Raw genomic sequence first — 23558 nt, 5'->3', positions numbered from 1 at the left:
CATGGCAGATGCAATATAATGTGGATAAATGTGAGGTTATCCACTTTGGCGGCAAGAACAGGAAAGCAGAGTATTACCTGAATGGTGACCGATTAGGAGAAGGGGAGATGCAACGTGACCTGGGTGTCATGGTGCACCAGTCATTGAAAGCAAGCATGCAGGTGCAGCAGGCAGTGAAGAAAGTGAATGGTATGTTGGCATTCATAGCAAGAGGATTTGAGTTTAGGAGCAGGGAGGTTCTGCTGCAGTTGTACAGGGCATTGGTGAGACCGCACCTGGAGTATTGTGTGCAGTTTTGGTCTCCTAATCTGAGGAAAGACGTTCTTGCCTTAGAGGGAGTACAGAGAAGGTTCACCAGATTGATCCCTGGGATGGCGGGACTTTCATATGAAGAAAGACTGGATACACTAGGCTTGTACTCGCTGGAATTTAGAAGACTGAGGGGGGATCTTATAGAAACATATAAAATTCTTAAGGGGTTGGAGAGGCTAGATGCGGGAAGATTGTTCCCGATGTTGGAGGAGTCCAGAACCAGGGGTCACAGCTTAAGGATAAGGGGGAAGTCTTTTAGGACCGAGATGAGAAAACATTTCTTCACACAGAGAGTGGTGAGTCTGTGGAATTCTCTGCCACAGAAGGTAGTTGAGGCCAGTTCATTGGCTATATTTAAGAGGGAGTTAGATGTGGCCCTTGTGGCTAAAGGGATCAGGGGGTATGGAGAGAAGGCAGGTACAGGTTACTGAGCTGGATGATCAGCCATGATAATATTGAATGGTGGTGCAGGCTCGAAGGGCCGAATGGCCTACTCCTGCACCTATTTTCTATGTTTCTATGTTTCTATGTTTCTAAGGATCTCCTGTGGCGTTCTGTGCTGCATCTTGGTGGAACCAGTATGTTGCTGAAGGTGCTCCTCAGGTTGGCCAGTGTGTCATCTTTGGTTTAAACCAGCAGTGGTGTAGTCCAGCATCTGCAGTTCCTTCATCCACACTACTTGTTTCTTTCTTTTCTCCAATCATGGTTAAACGCGAAAGGTTTCCAATGCAATAGTTTGCCTTCCTTGTTTCCATCCTGACGAATCTATCCTGCAGTTGGCTGAAGTCCACAATACGTTACGTGGTTGTTTTATGACAGGCCAGGATTGCCGACACACATGAATCATTGCCTCTTGGGTCTTGCACTCTGTACCCCTGACATGATCGTGACACAACGCATAGTTTCCACACTCATGCACTATCGTTCCATCAACATGTATAACTTTGAACTTTGGCCATTGTTCGAAAGGTCTAATGCAATAAAAGGCCTCAGGTGCTTTCTTAGGCACAGCCATTTGAGATTCAAGGGCAACCAGCTGTTCCACAATGCAGAGGTAAAGTGAGAATTACGTTCTTATTATCTTGTTCCATTTTATACTGTGTTGGACATAGTTTTATACTGTGTTGGACATAGTTTTATACTGTGTTGGACATAAGTTGCATGAAGTGGATGCCTGTAAGGCAGTTACAGCCTAAATGTGTAGGAAGGAACTGCAGGTGCTGGTTTACACCGAAGGTAGACACAAAATGCTGGAGTAACTCAGTGGGACAGGCAGCATCTCCGGAGAGAAGGAATGGGTGAAGTTTCGGGTCGAGACCGTTCTTCAAACTGTTCAACATAAACCGGGCTGGTGTCAAGAGTGTTTAATTGTTAGATGTACTGAAACGCAACAATTAAATTATTTAGAGAGCTTTTGATTTGAAGGTTTGGCTGGGTTTGGTGTAGTGGACCCAGATCTAGTCCACATCACAAGTCTACAGAGTGACTTCACCACCAGATGCCCAGCGTGACTTTGCAGCCTGTGCTTGCATTTATAATGTTGCAGTGTTGCTTTTGCAGTGAGCTCTTTCTCACCGTCCCATGGTGGACTACCACTGTTCCAGCTCTGTACACAGCAGTGCCAGGAGTTGCATGTTAAAGCAGGAGGGTTTATGGTATTCAGACACTGAGCTCCCTGCCTGTGGATGGTCACCCCCTCCCAGAACACCAATCACTAGCTCTGTACGTTGGGCACGGAGCACACAGGTGCATGAGTTCTTGCTGTATGTCTTACGATGACAAATAGCTAGGGACCTTCACAAAGGTCTGAGTTCATCTCTGGCAAAGAATCGTTTCTTTAGAAGTGTAGTCATGTTGTGATGGTCAGTGGTGGAGCTTCTGCGTGTCGGATCCCTCCTACACTAATGGGCTGTCAGTGTTGGATATGCTTCTGTCTATAGTATTTTGCTCACTTTGTGCCAGCAGTAACGCTGCTGAACAAAAACTGACAGAAGTCATAAAGCTTGCTAGTGTAGGAAAGATGTCCCAAAGCACCACACAGATCACAGAGGACAGATGCAGTGTGGTCTTGTTGTAATGTGGCAGAGGTGGAGCAGTGTTGTGTATGGAGAGATCGCACCACAATGTGATTGCTACCCAATCACCTGTATATACGCCACAGTGGTGCAGCGGGTAGAGCTGCTGCCTCACAACGCCAGAGACCCGGGTTCGATCCTGACCTCGGGTGCTGTCTGTGTAGAGTTTGCACATTCTGCCTGTGACCGCGTGGGTTTCCTCCGGGTGCTCCGGTTTCCTCCTACATCCCAAAGACATGCAGGTTTGTAGGTTCATTGGCCCTCGGTGTAGGGATTGGATGAGAAAGTGGGATAACATAGAGCTAGTGTGATCGATGGTTGGCATGAACTCAATGGGCCGAAGTGCCTGTTTCCCTGCTGTATCTTGTAACTTAAACCATAAGTTGATGAGAATCCCCTTGTCTGGGGATACTGGGAGGAATTCTCTTCAAATTCTTCAGAGTGGTTTGAGATCTTTTACAAATTATCTGGAGGATTGACAGAGTCTGATGGAACCTATCTTGTGAAAGATGTCACCTCTGGCAGCAACTCTTGGCTGCAATAGGTATTCAAACACAGCCTAGAGTCCTTCAGTGCACCAGCACGCCACAGTTAACTCCTAACAACTCTGGTTCATGTACACTAAGTCTATATTACCTGTGCTAGTTTTAACATTTAGAGCGTAGGAGGTTGAGGGGTGACCTTATTGAGGTGCACAACTCCAGGGGGAGTATGGATAAAGTGTACGCTCACATTCCTTTTAGCAGGGTAGAGGATTCAAATCTAGAGGGCATAGGCTTAAGATGAGAGGGGAGGGATTTGTGGGACCTTGGGGACAACTCTCCACTCCCTGGGTAGACTGTATCTGGGATGAGCTGGGATGAGCTGGGATGAGCTGGGCTGAGCTGGGATGAGCTGGGATGAGCTGGGATGAGCTGGGCTGAGCTGGGATGAGCTGGGATGAGCTGGGATAAGCTGGGATGAGCTGGGATGAGCTGCCGGAGGAAACGAGAGAAGTGGATACAATTATGACTTTTCGTAAGTTCATAAGTCATAGGAGCAGAATTAGGCCATTCGGCCCATCGGGTCTACTCTGCCATTCAATCATGGCTGATCTATCTTTCCCTCTCAACCCCATTCTCCTGCCTTCTCCCCATAATCTTTGGCACCCTTACTGAACAAGAACCTGTCAGTCTCCACTTTGAAAATACCCAATGACTTGACCTGTACAGCCATCTGTGACAATGAGTTTTAAAAGACATTTGGACAGATATTTGGAAAGGAAGGGTTAAGAGGGATATGGGCCAAATTCAGGCAAATGGGACAAACTCGGTATGGCAACTTGGTCAGCCTGGACAAGATGGACACACCTGGACAAGCCTGGACAAGATGGACACACCTGGACAAGCCTGGACAAGATGTTCCGAGGAGCCTGTTTCAGTCTTGAGTGACTGTGCATGGAAATGTACTGGAAGCAAAGATTACAAAAGATGGGGTTGCTTCTGCAATCAGCATATTTTGAGCCAAGCAGAGGATTCAGTGAGCAGCACGATGCTAATTCAGTGCACACCGCGGGCTCAGGAGTCACAGAAGTTTCTACTGGTGGACGTGAGTGAATGCCTGATGCCGACCTTCAGTGACATAAAGTGCTCAGTCAGATCCACACAGCTTACCTTTCCTAAAAAAAAATCAGTCTCTGGCTCTGAATCTAACATGACATGGACCTTAAAAGGCAAGCTAAGTGCTGACAAAAAATAACCAACTTAAATAATCACTTTTGTTTAACTAGCTGAAGGGGGGATGTGGTGGAAAGACACGGGTCACCTGTGTACTGCCACTGGTACCGTGTGGCCCGCTGGTACCGTGTGGCCCGCTGGTACCGTGTGGCCTGTGTACTGCTGCTGGTACAGTGTGGCCCGCTGGTACCGTGTGGCCTGTGTACTGCTGCTGGTACCGTGTGGCCTGTGTACTGCTGCTGGTACCGTGTGGCCTGCTGGTACCGTGTGGCCCGCTGGTACCGTGTGGCCTGTGTACTGCCACTGGTACCGTGTGGCCCGCTGGTACCGTGTGGCCCGCTGGTACCGTGTGGCCTGTGTACTGCTGCTGGTACAGTGTGGCCTGTGTACTGCTGCTGGTACAGTGTGGCCTGTGTACTGCTGCTGGTACCGTGTGGCCTGCTGGTACCGTGTGGCCCACTGGTACCGTGTGGCCCGCTGGTACCGTGTGGCCTGTGTACTGCTGCTGGTACCGTGTGGCCTGCTGGTACCGTGTGGCCTGTGTACTGCCGCTGGTACCGTGTGGCCTGTGTACTGCCGCTGGTACCGTGTGGGCTGTGTACTGCTGCTGGTACCGTGTGGGCTGTGTACTGCTGCTGGTACCGTGTGGGCTGTGTACTGCTGCTGGTACCGTGTGGGGTCAAGGCACAGGCAGCCGGTGCAATAACATCACCTTGAATTACCAGAGAGGAGGGCCAAAGTTGGGACAGAATAATGTTATGGAGATTTTCAAATCTAGAGACAGACACAAAAAAGCTGGAGTAACTCAGCAGGTCAGGCAGCATCTCTGGAGAGAAGGAACTCAGCCAGTTGTGCTTTGAAATTGGAGCATAACATTGTACAAGAATACAAGAATAAAGATGCCTTTGTGTGTGTGCAGCCCTGTCTATCAACAAACAGAACAAGCTGAGACACCAAGTAACTCAGCAGGTCAGGCAGCATCTGTGGAGAACATGGATAGGTGACGTTTCACAGAGTGCTGGAGTAACTCAGCGGGTCAGGCAGCATCTGTGGAGAACATGGATAGGTGACGTTTCACAGAGTGCTGGAGTAACTCAGCGGGTCAGGCAGCATCTGTGGAGAACATCGATAGATGACATCTCAGGTTGTTGTTGATAACGTTGTTCAAGGAATTGATTTAAGCTTAATAAAGCATAAAGGTAACAAGGTTGTGGCAACTCTTCATAAATCACTGGTTAGACATTGGTCTCCTTTCCCAATTCAGGCCACGTACTCGGAAGTGATGGGTGTGTGGAAGACTCAGCAGTGCGGACTGATGAAGCAGCCAGCAGTGCTGGGGTGGCAGCTCAGTGAGCAGGGCACAGAGAACTAAAGCAACTGGCAGAAGGCCAAGAGTGAGTTCAGGAGAAGTGTTTTAAAAGCCACGAGTTGTTGTGTGTTAAAGCTCGCTGAGTAGAAAAGCAGAGGAAGCATATTCAGGCGACAGTTTGGAAAGGATTGGAGATATTTTTAGATGAGCAGAACAAAGAAATGGATGACCATTTCAGGGTCGGGGAGGGGAGGGGGGTGGGGGGGTGAGGGGGGGGGGGGGAGAGGGTCCCAGGTTCCATCAGTTCCATAACTCTGTGAATGTAGACACATGAACTGCAGATGCTGGATTATAAAATGACACAAAGTACTGGAGTAACTCAGTGGGTCAGGCAGCATCTCTGGAGAACATGCTTGTCCTATGACTGAGCTCTGACCAGGTCCATCCCCTCCACACTAGATGTCCTGCCTGCCCCCTCCAGTACAGGTTTCAATGTGCCCCTTTGTGGACCTTGTACGGGCCCGAGGCTCCACTCACTCACTCACTCACTCACTCACTCACTCACTCACTCACTCACTCACTCACTCACTCACTCACTCACTCACTCACTCACTCACTCACTCACTCACTCACTCACTCACTCACTCACTCACTCACTCACTCACTCACTCACTCACTCACTCACTCCATACTGACCCTTAGAGAGAGCATGGCCCTGATTCCCAACCCAGAAACAATGTCAGCAACTCCTGACTCCCAACCCACCCCCACACACAGCAAATGCCTTTCCACCCATTCCCATTTTTACATCAATATTAATACTGCATATGATCACACATGATGTGGCAACCTCCTGTCAATCAGTCGCCAAACTAGGAGTGTTTCTTGGTCCACAATAACTTTGTTTAGATGACTATAGAGAGGGCATGAAAACAGGCCCTGGAGCCCACCGAATACACACCCACCAAGTCAAGTCAAGTCAAATTTATTTGTCACATACACATACTCGATGTGCAGTGAAATGAAAGTGGCAATGCCTGCGGGTTGTGCACAAAAAGAATTACAGTTACAGCATATAAATAAAGTTAATAAGTTACTAAACATAGCACAAAAAGTGTCGACAAAAATTTAGTCTCTGGGGTTATAAAAGTTGACAGTCCTGATGGCCTGTGGGAAGAAGCTCCGTCTCATCCTCTCCATTTTCACAGCGTGACAGCGCTGTCAGCCTTGTCTGAAGAAGGGTCTCAACCCAAAACATCACCTATTCCTTTTCTCCAGAGATGCTGCCTGACCCGCTGATTTACTCCAGCCTTATGTGTCTGTCTTCGGTTTAAACCAGCATCTGCAGTTCCTTCCTGGACACTACTTCTATGTTTTCCCACTTTCTCATTCACTCCGACACACTAGGGGCAATTTTACAGGGGCCAATTAACCTTCAAACCTGCACGCATTTGGGATGTGGTAGGAAACCCATGTGGTCACAGAGAGAAGATGCAAACTCTACACACAGCACCTGAGGTCAGGATCGAACCTTGGTCTCTGGAACTGAGCCTCCTCACCTCTGAGTGAGATTCAGGTCGGGCACTCAGCAAAGTAGCTGCTAGTGAAGTAGCAGAAGGAAATAATGTGCCCATACAACCATGTGTGTTTCATCACAGAGAGTATGCGGAACAAATAAAATACACTGGACACCTCTGGATAGGGTTAGGGCCAAATGTGAACTTGGTTAAGCAACTTGGTCAGCATGGATGATTTGGGCCGAAGGGCCACTTTCCATACTGTATGACTCTTCCCAGTGAATCTTCCCAGCTGTTGTCAGGCTGTTATCAGGCCACAACCAGAGGGCAGCCCTGAACTACTATCCACCTCATTGGTGACCCTCAGACTATCTTTGATCGGACTTTGCTGGCTTTACCTTGCACTAAACGTTATTCCCTTGTCATGTGTGTCGGATGTGGGGAATCTGGGAGTCGGATGTGGGGAATCTGGGAGTCTGATAGTCTTCCAGACATCCACATCTGCTCCAGGTGTGACGAGATGGGGCTCCTAAGGGACCGTATTAGGAACCTGGAGCGGCAGATTGATGACCTCCGTCTGATCAGGGAGAGTGAGGAGGATATAGATAGGAGTTACAGAGAGGTGGTCACTCCTAGACCACGGGAGGTAGACAAGTGGGTCACTGTTAGGGGGGGCAAGGAACAGAGGCAGGGACTAGGGAGTACCCCGGTGGCTGTACCCCTTGGAAATAAGTACTCCTGTTTAAGTACTGTTGGGGGGGACAGCCTACCTGGGGGCAACGACGGTGCCCGGGCCTCTGGCAAGGAGTCCGGCCCTGTTGCTCAGAAGGGTAGGGAAAGGAAGAGGAGAGCAGTAGTAATAGGGGACTCTATAGTGAGGGGGTCAGATAGGCGTTTCTGTGGACGCAGTCGGGAGACCCGGATGGTGGTTTGCCGCCCTGGTGCCGGTGTCCGGGATGTGTCTGAGCGTGTCCAGGATATCCTGAAAGGGGAGGGAGAGGAGCCAGAGGTCGTGGTACATATAGGTACCAACAATATAGGTAGGATAAGGGAAGAGGTCCTGAAAGGAGAATTCAGGGGGCTAGGAAGAGAGTTAAAAAAAAGGACTTCCAAAGTAATAATCTCAGGCTTACTGCCTGTCCACGCGATAGTGAGAATAGGAATGGAGTGAGGTGGAGGATAAATACGTGGCTGAGGAACTGGTGCAGGGAGCAGGGTTTCAAGTTTCTGGATCATTGGGGCCTCTTCTGGGGGAAGTATGACCTGTACAAAAAGGACGGGTTGCATCTGAACCCGAGGGGAACCAATATCCTGGCGGGGAGATTTGCTAAAATAACTGCGGAGACTTTAAACTAGTACGGTTGGGGGGAGGGACTCAAACACAGATAGCTAATAGGCAGTGTGTGAGGCAGGAGGCAGAAAAGGGAAACACTCAGACCTAATATGTAGGAGAGAAAGAAGGGAAAAGAAATAAACTGAGAATAAGAAATGATGGGTCCCTTAAATGTGTATATTTTAATGCTAGGAGCATTGTAAGAAAGGTGGATGAGCTTAGAGCCTGGATTGACATCTGGAAGTATGATGTTGTGGCGATCAGTGAAACATGGTTGCAGGAGGGTTGCGATTGGCAATTAAATATTCCAGGATTTCATTGTTTCAGATGTGATAGAATCGGAGGGGCAAGCGGTGGGGGTGTTGCATTGCTTGTCAGGGAGGATATCACAGCAGTGCTTTGGCAGGACAGACTAGAAGGCTCGATTAAGGAGGCTGTTTGGGTGGAACTCAGAAATGAGAAAGGTTTAGCAACACTTATAGGGGTGTATTATAGACCGCCAAATAGGGAACGAGAATTGGAAGAGCAAATATGTAAGGAGATAGCAGATATTAGTAGTAAGCACAGAGTGGTGATTGTGGGTGATTTCAATTTTCCGTATATAGACTGGGAATCACATTCTGTTAAAGGGCTGGATGGTTTGGAGTTTGTAAAATGTGTGCAGGATAGTTTTTTGCAGCAATACGTAGAGGTGCCTACCAGAGAAGGGGCAGTGTTGGACCTCCTGTTAGGAAATGAGATGGGTCAGGTGACGGAGGTATGTGTTGAGGAGCACTTTGGGTCTAGTGATCATAATGCCATTAGTTTCAATATCATTATGGAGAAGGTCAAATCTGGACCAAGGGTTGAGATTTTGGATTGGAGAAAGGCTAATTTTGAGGAGATGAGAAAGGATTTAAAAGGAGTGAAATGGAAATTGTTGTTTTATGAAAAGGATATAATAGAGAAATGGAGGATATTTAAAGGTGAAATTTTGAGAGTACAGAGTCTTTATGTCCCTGTTCGGTGGAAAGGAAAGAATAATAATTTGAAAGAGCCGTGGTTTTCCAGGGAAATTGGACACTTGGTTCGGAAAAAGAGGGAGATATACAATAAATATAAGCGGCAGGGAGTAAATTAGGTTCTTGAGGAATATAAAGAATGTAAAAGGAATCTTAAAAAGGAAATTAGAAAAGCGAAAAAAAGATATGAGGCTGCTTTGGCAAGTAATGTAAAAGTAAACCCCAAGGGGTTCTACAGATATGTCAATAGCAAAAGGATAGTGAGGGATAAAATTGGTCCATTAGAGAGTCAGAGTGGACAGCTATGTGCTGAGCCAGAAGAAATGTGGGAGATATTAAACAATTTCTTTTCTTCGGTATTTACCGAGGAGAAGGATATTGAATTATGTGAGGTAAGCGAAACAAGTAGAGTAGTGATGGAAATTAGGAGGATTAAAGAAGAGGAGGTACGTACACTTTTGAAGAATATAAAAGTGGATAAGTCTCCAGGTCCTGATAGGATATTCCCTAGGACATTGAGGGAAGTTAGTGCAGAAATAGCAGGGGCTATGACGGAAATATTTCAAACGTCATTAGAAACAGGGATGGTGCCGGAAGATTGGCGCATTGCGCATGTTGTGCCTTTGTTTAAAAAAGGTTCTAAAAGTAAACCTAGCAATTATAGACCTATTAGTTTGACGTCTGTGGTGGGAAAATTAATGGAAAAGATACTTAGGGACAATATATATAATTATTTGGATAATCAAGGCCTGATTAGAAACAGTCAACATGGATTTGTGCCTGGAAGGTCATGTTTGACTAATCTTCTTGAATTTTTTGAAGAGGTTACCAGGGAAATTGATAAGGGCAAGGCTGTGGATGTTGTCTATATGGACTTCAGTAAGGCATTTGACAAGGTTCCACATGGAAGGTTGATTAAGAAGGTTAAATCGTTGGGTATTAATAGTGAGGTGGCAAGATGGATTCAACAATGGCTGAATGGGAGATACCAGAGGGTAACGGTTGACAATTGTATGTCAGGTTGGAGGCCAGTGTCTAGTGGAGTGCCCCAAGGATCTGTGTTGGGTCCACTGTTGTTTGTCATTTACATTAATGATCTGGATGATGGTGTGGCAAATTGGATTAGTAAATATGCAGATGATACTAAGATAGGTGGAGTAGTTGATAGTGAGGTAGATTTTCAAAGTCTACAGAGAGACTTGGGCCTTTTGGAAGGGTGGGCTGAAAGATGGCAGATGGAGTTTAATGCTGATAAGTGTGAGGTGCTGCATTTTGGTAGGACAAATCAAAATAGGACGTACAGGGTAAATGGTAGGGAATTGAGGAATGCAGTGGAACAGAGGGATCTGGGAATAACTGTGCATTGTTCCCTGAAGGTGGAATCTCATGTGGATAGGGTGGTGAAGAAGGCGTTTGGTATGCTTGCCTTTATAAATCAGAGCATCGAGTATAGAAGTCGGGATGTAATGTTGAAATTGTACAGGGCGTTGGTGAGGCCGAATCTGGAGTATGGTGTGCAGTTCTGGTCGCCAAATTATAGGAAGGATGTCGACAAAATGGAGAGGGTACAGAGGAAATTTACTAGAATGTTGCCTGGGTTTCAGCACTTAGGCTACAGAGAGAGGTTGAACAGGTTGGGTCTTTATTCTTTGGAGCGTAGAAGGTTGAGGGGGGACTTGATAGAGGTTTTTTAAATTTTGAGAGGGACGGACAGAGTTGACGTGGGTAGGCTTTTCCCTTTGAGAGTGGGGAAGATTCCAACAAGGGGACATAGCTTCAGAATTGAGGGACAAAGGTTTAGGGGTAACATGAGGGGGAACTTCTTTACTCAGAGGGTTGTGGCAAAATGAAGCCACTCGTTTTTCTGCGCTGTGTTGGAATATTGTGAGACTTGCTGAAATTGTGAATGCAGTTGATGCTTGTGTTGGACGTTTTACACCAGGCTTTAAACTGCCCACAGCGCCCGGAGGCAACGGGACATCCCATTGCAGAACAACTGCGTCTCCGGGCATCGAGATCTCCCCGCCTCACCGTCGGCTCCACGATCAGGCACCGAGACTTTTTAACTCGATATGAAATTGACTCAAATCTGCAGCCCTGTGTTGCACTGTTTCACCACAGCCGGAGATCCAGCTGCAAGCTGGTTCAGTGGCAGAAGCACTTGCTTGGTTATTTTTGTAGGAAACAAGCAGAGGTGGTGTGTAGATTTGTGCATGAGTCTTATCTAAAAGCCTCTGAAACGCCACTATCGCATTTGCCTCCACCACCACCCCTGGCACCCCTGACACCCCTGACACCCACCACCATCCTCTGTGTATGAAACCTGCCCTGTGCGACCATGTTACAGTTGTACTCAGCATTGGTGAGGCTACACTTGGAGATTGGCGAAGGGTCTCGACCCGAAACGTCACCCATTCCTTTTCTGCAGAGATGCTGTCTGACCGGCTGAGTTACTCCAGCTTTCTGTGTCTATCTTGGAGTATTCTGTTCAGTTTTTGTCGTAGGAAAGATGCAATTAAACTTGAAAGAGTGCAGAGAAAAATTACCAGGACTCGAGGGCCTGAGCTACAGGGAGAGGTTGGATAGGCTCAGACTTTATTCCTTGGACCGCAGAAGGTTGAGGGACGATTTTATAGAGATGTAAAAAATCATGAAGGAAATGGATGGGGTGAATGCATAGTCTTTTCCCTCGGAATGAGGAATCTAGAACTAGTGGGCACAGCTTTAAGGTGAGAGGGGAAAGATTTAATAGGAACCTGAGGGGGATCTTTTTCACCAGAGGGTGGTGGATGTATGGAACGAGCTGCCAGAGGAGGTAGTTGAGGCAGGGACTACAGCAAAACTTAAAAGACACGTAAGGGGATAGGATAGGTTTAGAGTGATATGGGCCAAATGCAGGCAAATGGGAGGAGCTGAGATGAAGCATCTTGGCCAGCACGGATGACTTGGGCTGAAGGGCCTGTTTCCATGTTGTTTGACGATGACTATTACTGCTGTGACTAGAGGAAAGTGCAGCAATTGATCACTGCAGTCCTATTTAATTGCTGCTCCTGTTTTAATGTGTCCTGTTGTGTTTTAGGATATTTATTCCTGTGGTTGGGCTGATGTTTCTTCTCCAAGCTGTCGGCTCCTGGCCTCAGGTGAGCAACATTATGCCGAGGAAATGGGGAAAGCAGATTCCTGAAGAGAATCTCCCTGATAATGGAAGACTCACATGGAAGCCACTTACAAAACGCTGGTAGCTTGTTCACGTCATGGTGTGAAACTGATATGGATGGAATATGGATGACCGTTTATCATCATATCATATATATACAGCCGGAAACAGGCCTTTTCGGCCCTCCAAGTCCGTGCCGCCCAGCGATCCCCGTACATTAACACTATCCTACACCCACTAGGGACAATTTTTTTTTTTTACATTTACCCAGCCAATTAACCTACATACCTGTACGTTTAGTAGTGACATAAACCTTGGCAAAAATACAATAGGAAATGCCTACCTGCTCCAGGCCACACAATGACACTGTCGACATAGACCACACTGTCCACATCGACCACATACACCACACTGTCCACATAGACCACACGGTCCACATCGACCACATACACCACACTGTCCACATACACCACACTGTCCACATAGACCACACGGTCCACATAGACCACACTGTCCACATAGACCACATATACCACACGGTCCACATATACCACACGGTCCACATAGACCACACTGTCCACATAGACCACATATACCACACGGTCCACATATACCACACGGTCCACATAGACCACACTGTCCACATAGACCACATATACCACATAAACCACATAGACCACACTGTCCACATAGACCACATATACCACATGGTCCACATAGACCACACTGTCTACATAGACCACACTGTCCACATAGACCACACTGTCCACATAGACCACATATACCACACGGTCCATATAGACCACATGGTCCACATAGACCACACGGTCCACATACAGGGCCGTTTTTACAGCATTATGGGCCCCTGGGCAAAGCAGTGTACTGGGGCCCCTACCGTTACTCTCCCCCACCCCCCTTTCCCTACCAGCCCCCCCCCTCCCCCCCCGTCGCGAAAAGCACTTACCGAAAACCACTTAGCGATGGACTTAGGGTGCTACATTGTTGCGAAAAGCACTTACAGCGCTGTGAGAAGCACTTAGGGACCGAAAATGTTGCGAAAAAAGCACTTATTGAACCTACATTTTTAAAGTAGTATTTATTTATTGCAAGTCACTTAACATACACAGATCAGCATGGGGCCCCTATGCTCGTGGGGCCCCGGGCAAGTGCCCATCAGGCCCATGCGTTAAGACGGCCCTGTCCACATAGACCACATATACCACACGGTCCACATACACCACACTGTCCACATAGACCACACTGTCCACATAGACCACACTGTCTACATAGACCACACTGTCCACATAGACCACATATACCACACGGTCCACATATACCACACGGTCCACATAGACCACATATACCACACGGTCCACATATACCACACTGCCCACATAGACCACACTGTCCACATAGACCACACTGTCCACATAGACCACACTGTCCACATAGACCACACTGTCCACATATACCACACGGTCCACATTGACCACATACACCACACTGTCCACATAGACCACACTGTCCACATATACCACACTGTCCACATAGACCACATAGACCAAGCCTGGAGATTGTAGGCATTGTAGTGGCTCCATGAACTTTATTGCCTTTCATCACAGTGAGGAATGGGGAATCCACTGTGATCCACAGCATCATTCTTCTCACATGAGCAATGGTGAGATGTACCTCATTTAAATCCTGGAAAATTCATGGCTCTGGGGTTGCAATGGCTATTTATTTCCAAAAATGTGTGCTATTGAGGACTTTGAACTTGGACCTGCCAGCCCCTCGTGCTGAAGTTTCAAGGTTTTAAGGTCAGTTTATTGTCACATGTAACAATTAAGGTACAGTGACATTTGAGTCACCATACAGTCATACTAAGTGAAAAACAACAAGACACACAACCACATAAAAGTTAACATAGACATCCATCACAGTGGATTCCCCATTCCTCACTGTGATGGAAGGCAATAAAGTTCAATCTACTTCCTCTTGTTCTCCCACGGTTGGGGCAGTCAAAGCCCCTGCAGTACACACAATGCAAAGCCAACAACACCCACATTCCTCACTGTCACTTGTTAACTTCCCACTGGTGCAGTTGTACTGTCGATGATGGTGAGCTTCATCACTGACTCTGGTCAGGGCCACAAGGGTTGTTTAGTCCTTCTGTGATCTTTGTATTTAATTCACAGCTCGCACGTTAATCAGCCTCCTGACAACAACAGTAGTGAAGTCAGGGTCAGATCAACCAGTCCAGAAATGTCTGAACATGAATTATGACCAAAGTCAATATCCAATATGAATTAAAGATCAAACCAAACTCCATATTCTACTGTTATCACGCTCTCACAAGTAGCATTCATGATTCTGACATCCAACTGAGCTCCATGTAGTAATGCCATCATGAAAATCAGTCTCTCAACAGTGAAACTAAGACTGTGGTCTTTATGTTATCTCCAGTCAGTGCCTTCATGTCCATAGTGTAGCTGGTGTGACCCAGTAAGTACAGTGTCTACCAGCGTTACTCAGCTAATAAAGATAAATATATAATCGCAAAAGACAGTGTATTCATGCTTCTATAGTCAGTTTCCTTGTTGAATCCATCAAGATGATAGTGTTCATGTGCGAACCCAAAGGAATATTTTTATTGCACTAAGTATTAATCAAGTCAAGTCAAGTCAAATTTATTTGTCACATACACATACACGATGTGCAGTGAAATGAAAGTGGCAATGCCTGCGGGTTGTGCACAAAAAGAATTACAGTTACAGCATATAAATAAAGTTAATAAGTTACTATTAGTGTCGACAAAAATTTAGTCTCTGGGGTTATAAAAGTTGACAGTCCTGATGGCCTGTGGGAAGAAGCTCCGTCTCATCCTCTCCGTTTTCACAGCGTGACAGCGGAGGCGTTTGCCTGATCGTAGCATCTGGAACAGTCCGTTACTGGGGTGGCAGGGGTCCCTCATGATCTTGCTTGCTCTGGATCTGCACCTCCTGATGTATAGGTCCTGCAGGGGGACGAGTGTAGTTCCCATGGTGCGTTCTGCCGAACGCACTACTCTCTGCAGGTGACAGATGACCCCATGCCTATCATGAATGAAGGACTCTCCAACCAACCACAGTAGTGATTTGCAGACACTCACAGAATAGAGCCACCTGCTCCATTAATATGAAGTGTAATTCACATTGCTTTGTGGTCCTTCGAATTTTAACCCAAGTTTAACTTCTGTCTGTCAGATCGTTGGAGAGCCAAATCAATGTTGAATTATAGAACATAGAACATAGAACATAGAACATAGAACATAGAACAGTGCAGCTTAGTAACAGGCCCTTTGGTCACAATGTCTGTGCCGATCATGATGGATTGTGAAGTTTGTTTCACTGAAGCAGTCTTGCAACCTTCTGAGAAAGAGTCATGTAATTAATAGTGTGAACTTCAGGATCTATAGAAAGGGGTAATGTGCTAACACTGTGTCATCTGGTCCTTCAGTTGGTGTTACATTTCAATCATCCTCAGAAATCATCGGAGGAGAATTAGGCCATTTGGCCCATCGAGTCTACACCGCCATTCAATCATGACTGATCTATCATTCCCTCTCAAGCCCATTCTCCTGCCTTCTCCCTGTAACCTATGATACCTCTACTAATCAAGACTCTTTTGATCTAAACCCCCAGACATTACACTCAGAGCAGGCACCAGCTCAGGATGAGCCAGAGGAGGATAGGGACTGGCTCTACCACTCAGCCCCAGATACCCCCCAACACCAACTCCAGTGGCACACCTTGGTGCTTGATGAGAGTCCAATGAACGAGCCAGAGGAAGACCGGGATATGATCTATCATGGTTCTTCCAATATTCCTCACCTGGACGTCTTGCCGAGGATGACCCAGCTGGATGAAGACTCGAGTCTCGATCGTGTCGTTAGAGCAGAGCGGGAACGAGGCTTAAAGATGATCGTGCCTCCTGACCCACTGAATGAGCCAGAGGAAGACCGGGATATGATCTATCACAGCGTTCCAAGCCATCCCCACCATCAAGGCCAGGCAGCCAGAGTTGTTTTAGTGGAGGAGGTAATGAACGAGCCTGAGGAAGACCGGGATATGATCCATCATGGCATGTGATGTTGCAACTGTACACACAAGCCAAGCTGCAGGTTCTCCACACCACAGAACATGGGGAAAACCATCACATTTACCTTTCTGTGGTGACTGGGAAAAGGAGGATGTAATCATTCCATTGTATAAATCGCTGTCCTAACCTCCAGCAACAAAGGGTTGAAATCAGGCTGTGAGACGGTCAAACATTTTTATTCCATGCCTTCATTTTGTTTTCAATTATGAACTTTGATTTTTATTAAATGCTCTGGTTTTTTTAATGATAAATTACAAAGCCAAAATAAAATCTTCTGAAAACGCAAATAATTTTGACAGATTACCAATTCACTTATCATGTTGTCTTAAAACATGGGCTGTAAGTCCTTGTTTGATCAGTTTTGGCCGGCGGATGTGGAAGGCTGGGAGCCATTAGTCTAAATGTTAAATGAGTCAATAGTGAAAGTGGTCTGATCTGTAGAGAAATAAGTGACAATTATTTGTTAAATCGTTACTCTGAAGCCTCATTAAAGAGCAGGAGGAAATAGTCTGTGATAATGCCGCCCCATTGGTGCTGGGATTATTTCTGATTTATTGCAACTGTCACATTTTGTGCAGCAAACCAATGGAACTGGCAGATATCATCAACCAGGTCACAGTAACGGGCCTTTGCATGACAATCCACCACATACAAGTCAATGTAGACAACGTATTGGGCTTGGAACAATGCTGTGGGATAAGATTTCCCAGCTTCCACAGCCGGCTGCCAAGCCCCAGCACAATATTCTGTATTTCATTGACATCTCCTGTCATGTTTCTGAAGGCTACTCCATCCATACCTCTCCTCCAGCATTACATTTTACTCCTCTTCCTCCTTATCTGACACCCCTTTGATTCCTTTCCACCTCATGTTTTTGTCACTTACTGCACCCACCTGCCAACCCTCCCCCCCCCCCACCTGTATCCACCTATCACTTGCCAGGCTCCGTCCCACCCCTTTCTCTCTTTTCCAGCTCTCTCGGCCTACTCTATCAGTCTGAAGGTCCTGACTCGAAACATCATCTGTTCATTCCCTCTCGCTGAGTTCCTCCAGCACTCTCATCCTTTGTTAAGCAGGCTCAGCATTGCCTTATTCTCAGCTCATTACATTCCCTGATGGGGAGGTTACTTGCTGTGGAATATTCCGTTGTTTTGTCCTTATGGAGTTGATGACAATTCCTTTTTATTGCCAGTATCTTTAGACAATTAAAAGATGAAAAATGACTAGATTTCTTGTACCTTCATGATTGAAACGCTTGTTATGAGTTTAAAAGATATAATAAATATATATAAAATGATCGTGTGATAGCACCTGGAATTATTGCTGTATTCCTCTTTCCAGGTGAAAAATAACAATGATTATAAACTGAACTACAGCCAATTGTGCTTGAATTTAAGGTACATGTCCCTTCTTTCACAGAAACATTCTGTCTAATGAAAACCTTATTCCAAAGTCGACAATTTGTTTCTTGAATTTTCTTTTATTTATTCATGCGGCAATTAATACCACAGTAATAAAGGACATGGTTGTCACAATTAGGAAGGATAACATCCAATGTTTCCTTAGAAACATAAGTTGCCCATGGGGACATTTCTACACTCAGGACATTATCATTTGTTAAAATACAATGTGTCAAATTGTATTACAATTTAATAATAAATACAAGCAATGGATTCAATTAGTTGGTTAGTTGGTATAGTTTATTTATTATCACGTGTACAGGGATACAGTGAGCAGTTTGTTCTGCGTGCTGTCCAGTCCAATCCCACTGTACATGAGTACAACGGATCCTTCTGGAATGGCGGGCTGACCAGAGCTGGCAGATCCATTCTGGTAGCTTCTGACTTCCAAGGCTTATTGTTGTATTTATAAATTTTGTTTTCAGTTTTGATTCTTTCGTTTATGAATGTTAAATTATTAATATTTTTCAGCAAAATGGATCACAGCTACGATCACCTTGTGATTTAAGTACTTGTTCACAGCTGAGATTTAGCTGCCCAGTCTGAATACAAGGCCTCACCCAAATCCCTGTCTATCCATTTCCTCCACAGATGCTGCCTGACCCGCTGAGTTCCCCCAGCACTGTGTGCTTGATCAGGATTGCAGCACAGGAAGATTCTGGTGTCTGCATTTTATATGACGAATTTGGGCTTTACATTAGAGCGTGGATGTGATTTTGGTTGAAGAGGCTGTGGTGTGGAGACTGACTACTCTCCACTGGAATGTGGCTGGTGAAGTTGGCCAACTATGGACAGTAAAAGGCACATACTGTTGGGAACCATTGATCAAGCTCATACCTTGGGGAATGTTTGCTGGTATTCCCTACAAGCCGAGGGCAATGCACATTTTAATGTTTTGGGGGGCAATTTTTATTAGAGCAACCAGTTAAAAAAAGGCACTTGTTTGTTTAAAATCCAGGTAGATCTATGGACATGTTGGTACATTTACACTTTATACCCACCTGTCTCAGTGTCCCGCACCATCTGAGTGATGCCATCCTGAGCAACAATGTTTTGCTGCATCAAACGTGGGCGTTGTGTCATCTAGCTTTGAAATATGACCTTGCAATTGCATCTCTATAATCCGGTTATGTGATATGAATAGGAAATGCTGAGGGAAATCAATAGGGAATGAATGTTGTTCTCAAAATTGAATTATTAAAACCAGATTGAGCAAATAGCCATCACCCACAACAAAGCTATGCCATTCCTCAAAGGAGAAAGAGGGGAAGTGAGTGAACAAAGCTGTAATTCATGGCTGCAGTCTGCTCTCCCTGCTCTTAATTATTTGCTCAACACTAATCACCAGTCTGAAATCCAGCCGTACCTCTCACGTTTCATTGCAATGCCGATGAGAAGTGGGTGTGGGTCCAGCATCATCAGTCTGGCCATGAGTCTGTTCATCTCATGCTATTTGCCAGCATTTCCCTTTCATAAACGACCCGCCTGTAATCTGGCACTTGGTATTGGTTGGTCATAATATATAGCATGTTCCATGATTTCAGAGATCAAGTGAGCTTAGAGATTGCTGATTGCAATCGGTTTGATTCCAGGAACGAAGAGTGGAATCAAAAGTTACGCAAAGGCATGGGGAAGAGAAATGAGCCGCCTATTTTTAAACAAGACCTAGTGATGGATGTGAGTTTGTGAAGCTGTTGCTTCTCTCAAGTGAAGGCCTCCACGGATTAAAGTTTCCATCAGCTCGACAATCTAAAGCAAATGAAAATGTAGTAAACTTCACGGTAATAAGCTTTCCCTCTGTTGTATTAAAACAAACTAAATATCCCTCTCCTCATCAGGTGTCCAGACCAGACGTAAAGTAATGTTGTGGCTGGGTGCAAACTTCAGGGGCACTCACATGCTCCTGACACAAAATGCTGGAGTAACTCAGCGGGACAGGCAGCATCTCTGGAGAGAAGGAATGGGCGACGTTTCGGGTCGAGAGGTCTGAGTCTGAAGAAGGGTCTTGACCCATTCCTTCTCTCCAGGAGTGCTGCCTATTCCGCTGAGTTACTCCAGCATTCTGTGTATAATTGTAAATCGTCCCTAGTGTATGTAGGTAGTATTAATGTGTGGGGATCACTGATTGGCGCGGACTCGGCGGACGGAAGGGCCTGTTTCCACGCTGTGTCTCTAAACTAATGGAGAGTACATGATCACAGTGTAACATCCACAGCTCTGTGTACCTGTAGTAACACCTGCAGATCTCAGCAAATCATTATTTATTGGAATAATAAATCCAAGTTTCACCAGAACTCCTTGCCTTTTTGTGAACAGTCAAGGTGCATAATATTTGAAACAGGTGTCTTTTTAACATTTCACTCATGGACGTTTTCATAACCCTGTGATTTACTAACCTCCACAAACTGCAGATGACTAAGTCCAGAACAGTTCCAAGGTTTGAGTTATGAGGACTGACATGAAAAATGCTTTTCACATCTCTGCCATTTCCTGACTCTGTATTTTATTTCAGCCTAACATCTTCTTTAAAGGACCCACTGGTCTTTAACATGAGTTGGATATCTAGTGGAGGTCTAGTTTAGTTTTGTTTATTGTCACTTGTACCGAGGTTGTTGCGTGCGGAAAGACAATACATGATTATAATCAAGCCATCTACAGAATACAGAGACAGGATAATGGGAATAATGTTTAGTGCGAGATAAAGTCCAGTAAAGTCAGATTAAAGATTGTCCGAGGGTCTCCAATGAGGTAGATGATAGGTCAGGACTGCTCTCTAGTTAGGATGGTTCAGTTGCCAAACACAAGGTTGAACACCAAGAATAATATAGATAGGTCAGGACTGCTCTCTAGTTAGGATGGTTCAGTTACCAAACACAAGGTTGAACACCAAGAATAATATAGATAGGTCAGGACTGCTCTCTAGTTAGGATGGTTCAGTTGCCAAACACAAGGTTGAACACCAAGAATAATATAGATAGGTCAGGACTGCTCTCTAATATAGATAGGTCAGGACTGCTCTCTAGTTAGGATGGTCCAGTTGCCAAACACAAGGTTGAACACCAAGAATAATATAGATAGGTCAGGACTGCTCTCTAGTTAGGATGGTTCAGGACTGCTCTCTAGTTAGGATGGTTCAGGACTGCTCTCTAGTTAGGATGGTTCAGGACTGCTCTCTAGTTAGGATGGTTCAGGACTGCTCTCTAGTTAGGATGGTCCAGGACTGCTCTGTAGTTAGGATGGTCCAGGACTGCTCTGTAGTTAGGATGGTCCAGGACTGCTCTGTAGTTAGGATGGTCCAGGACTGCTCTGTAGTTAGGATGGTCCAGGACTGCTCTGTAGTTAGGATGGTTCAGGACTGCTCTGTAGTTAGGATGGTTCAGGACTGCTCTGTAGTTAGGATGGTTCAGGACTGCTCTGTAGTTAGGATGGTTCAGGACTGCTCTGTAGTTAGGATGGTTCAGTTGCCAAACACAAGTTGAACACCAAGAATTTTACAACTGGATTCCAGAGTCACATTTTTGATGGTTAAATTGGGAATCAGCTTGTTGTTATAATTCATTGATGACGCTGTACCGTTGCAGTCACCCACAGAACAGTCCAGAAAATGTTCCATGCATAGTTCCCTGTAATTACCAGCAGTGAAGGAGTCAGTCATCAGCAGGGGATACACGTTGGTTGGATCTCCAGGGAGAAATAATCAAATATATTCCAGGACTTTGGTGCAGTTTTCTCAGGCTTTGCTCAGGCTGCATTTGGAGTATTGTGTGCACATCTAGTCACCTGGTCACCCCATTACAGGAAGGATATGGAGGCTTTGGAGAGGGTGCAGAAAAGGTTTACTAGAAAACTCCCGAGATTTGAGGGTGTTCGTTACAAGGAGAGGTTGCACAGACTTGGATTGTTTTGTCTGGAATGCTGGAGGCTGAGAGGAGACTTGGAGAAGTATATAAAATGATGAGAGGTGTAGACAGAGTGGACAGTCAGAACCTTTCTCTCAGGTGAAAACGTTAAGATGTTTTAGATAGACACATGGATGTGCAAGGTAATGAATCACATGCGGAGGAGATTGGTTTATCTTGGCATCATGGTTGGCATGGACATTATGGGCAGAAGGGCCTGTTCCTTTGCTGTACTGTTCTATAGTCTATCAGAGAAAGTGGGATAGTATTGTGGGTGTATGGAACGAACTGCCAGAGGAGGTAGTTGAGGCAGAAACTACAACAGCATTTAAAAGACAATTGGACAGGTAAATGGTGGGAAAGGTTTAGAGGGATATGAGCAAAGCGCAGACAAATGGAAGAAACTTAGATGGGGCATCTTGGTCAGTATGGACAAGTTGGGCCGAAGGGCCTGTTTCCGCACTGTATGACTCTATGACATTTCATTTGTTGCATTATCTGTCAAACAGAATCACTGTGGCTTTGAAGTCATTTTTGGATGGTTCCTGTTAAAGCAAATGTATTGTCTGTGAATGCTCTTCTGCTCACTGAATGATCTGTTCAGCATCTGCTTATTTTCACCCAACTCTAATGACTATAGGGCTGGTTTGTGCATTGGTCCATTCAGCTTGTTCCAGCTCCCAGAGTACAGGTCAGGAGGCTCTGCGCTAGCCTTTCTCCAAAAGCCAGGCAGTGATTGTACAAACTAAAACATGACTGGAATTTGCAACCGCGCTTTTGGAATTCATTTCAATGGCATCACAGTTTGATGGGGTTTCCAGAAGTAAGCCTTCTTTGTGCTGTTGGCTTATAAAAGAAGAAAAAGGAAACTTCCATTTGTGCAGTGCCTTTCAGAGAATCAGGATGTCCCAAAGTACTTGTCCGTCCGTGAAGGACTGGCTTTGGAAATGTGGTTATTATTGCACTGGACGAGAAATAGCGGCCGTTTTGTGCCCAGCGAGGTTCTACTGCATCAAGTGACAACAAGTCAACAATTCATTGGCTGTCAGACCTCACTGTAGGACCTTTACTCCAAGAGGCAACAGAGGCAGTGTCTGCTCATCACGATCACTGGCGTTTCATGTTCGCCATTGAATGTTACAAGACTATCATGGCTACACGGTGACGCAGCGGTAGAGTTGCTGCCTCACGGCGCCAGAGACCCGGGTTTCATCTAGACTCTGAGTGCTGTCTGTACAGAGTTTGTACGTTCTCCCTGTGACCTTGTGGGTTTTCTCCGGGTGCTCCGGTTTCCTCCAGCACATCAAAGATGTGTGGGTTTGTAGGTTAATTAGCTTTGGTAAAATTGCAAAATTGTAAAATTGCCCCTACGGTGTAGAATAGTGTTCGTTTACGGGGTGATTGCCGGTCGCCAGGACTCAGTGGGCTGAAGGGCCTGTTTCTGTGCTGTATCTCTAAAGTCGACGGTCCAAAGTAAAGTTTAGAGTTACCCCAATATTCTTTTAATAAACAACAAAATGCCTCCTGGTCTATGTCCCCGTATATTCCACATGTGGTTCCCCAGCACCTCTTGTCTATTTGAGTGGAGTTCCCTGGTGTAAACAATGTGAAGGGAAAGGCATTGTGTACCCAGAGTAATGTAT

At 45.8% G+C, this 23558-nt stretch overlaps 1 protein-coding gene across 1 annotated transcript; it reads left to right on the top strand.

Annotated features, from left to right (window-relative positions):
• Positions 1-1290: 1290 nt before the first annotated feature.
• On the top strand, positions 1291-17741 carry LOC144609994 (uncharacterized). The gene is made up of 3 exons (XM_078428422.1): positions 1291-1366; positions 12342-12402; positions 16100-17741. The coding sequence occupies exons 1-3, from the start codon at positions 1359-1361 to the stop codon at positions 16544-16546; spliced, it is 516 nt and encodes a 171-aa protein (XP_078284548.1). The 5' UTR covers positions 1291-1358; the 3' UTR covers positions 16547-17741.
• The last annotated feature ends 5817 nt before the right edge of the window (positions 17742-23558 follow it).

This window comes from Rhinoraja longicauda, chromosome 35 (genome assembly GCF_053455715.1).
Source record: "Rhinoraja longicauda isolate Sanriku21f chromosome 35, sRhiLon1.1, whole genome shotgun sequence".
NCBI lineage: Eukaryota > Metazoa > Chordata > Chondrichthyes > Rajiformes > Arhynchobatidae > Rhinoraja > Rhinoraja longicauda.
The sequence above is the reverse complement of the archived record's forward strand: the minus strand, read 5'-3'. Positions and strand labels throughout refer to the sequence as shown.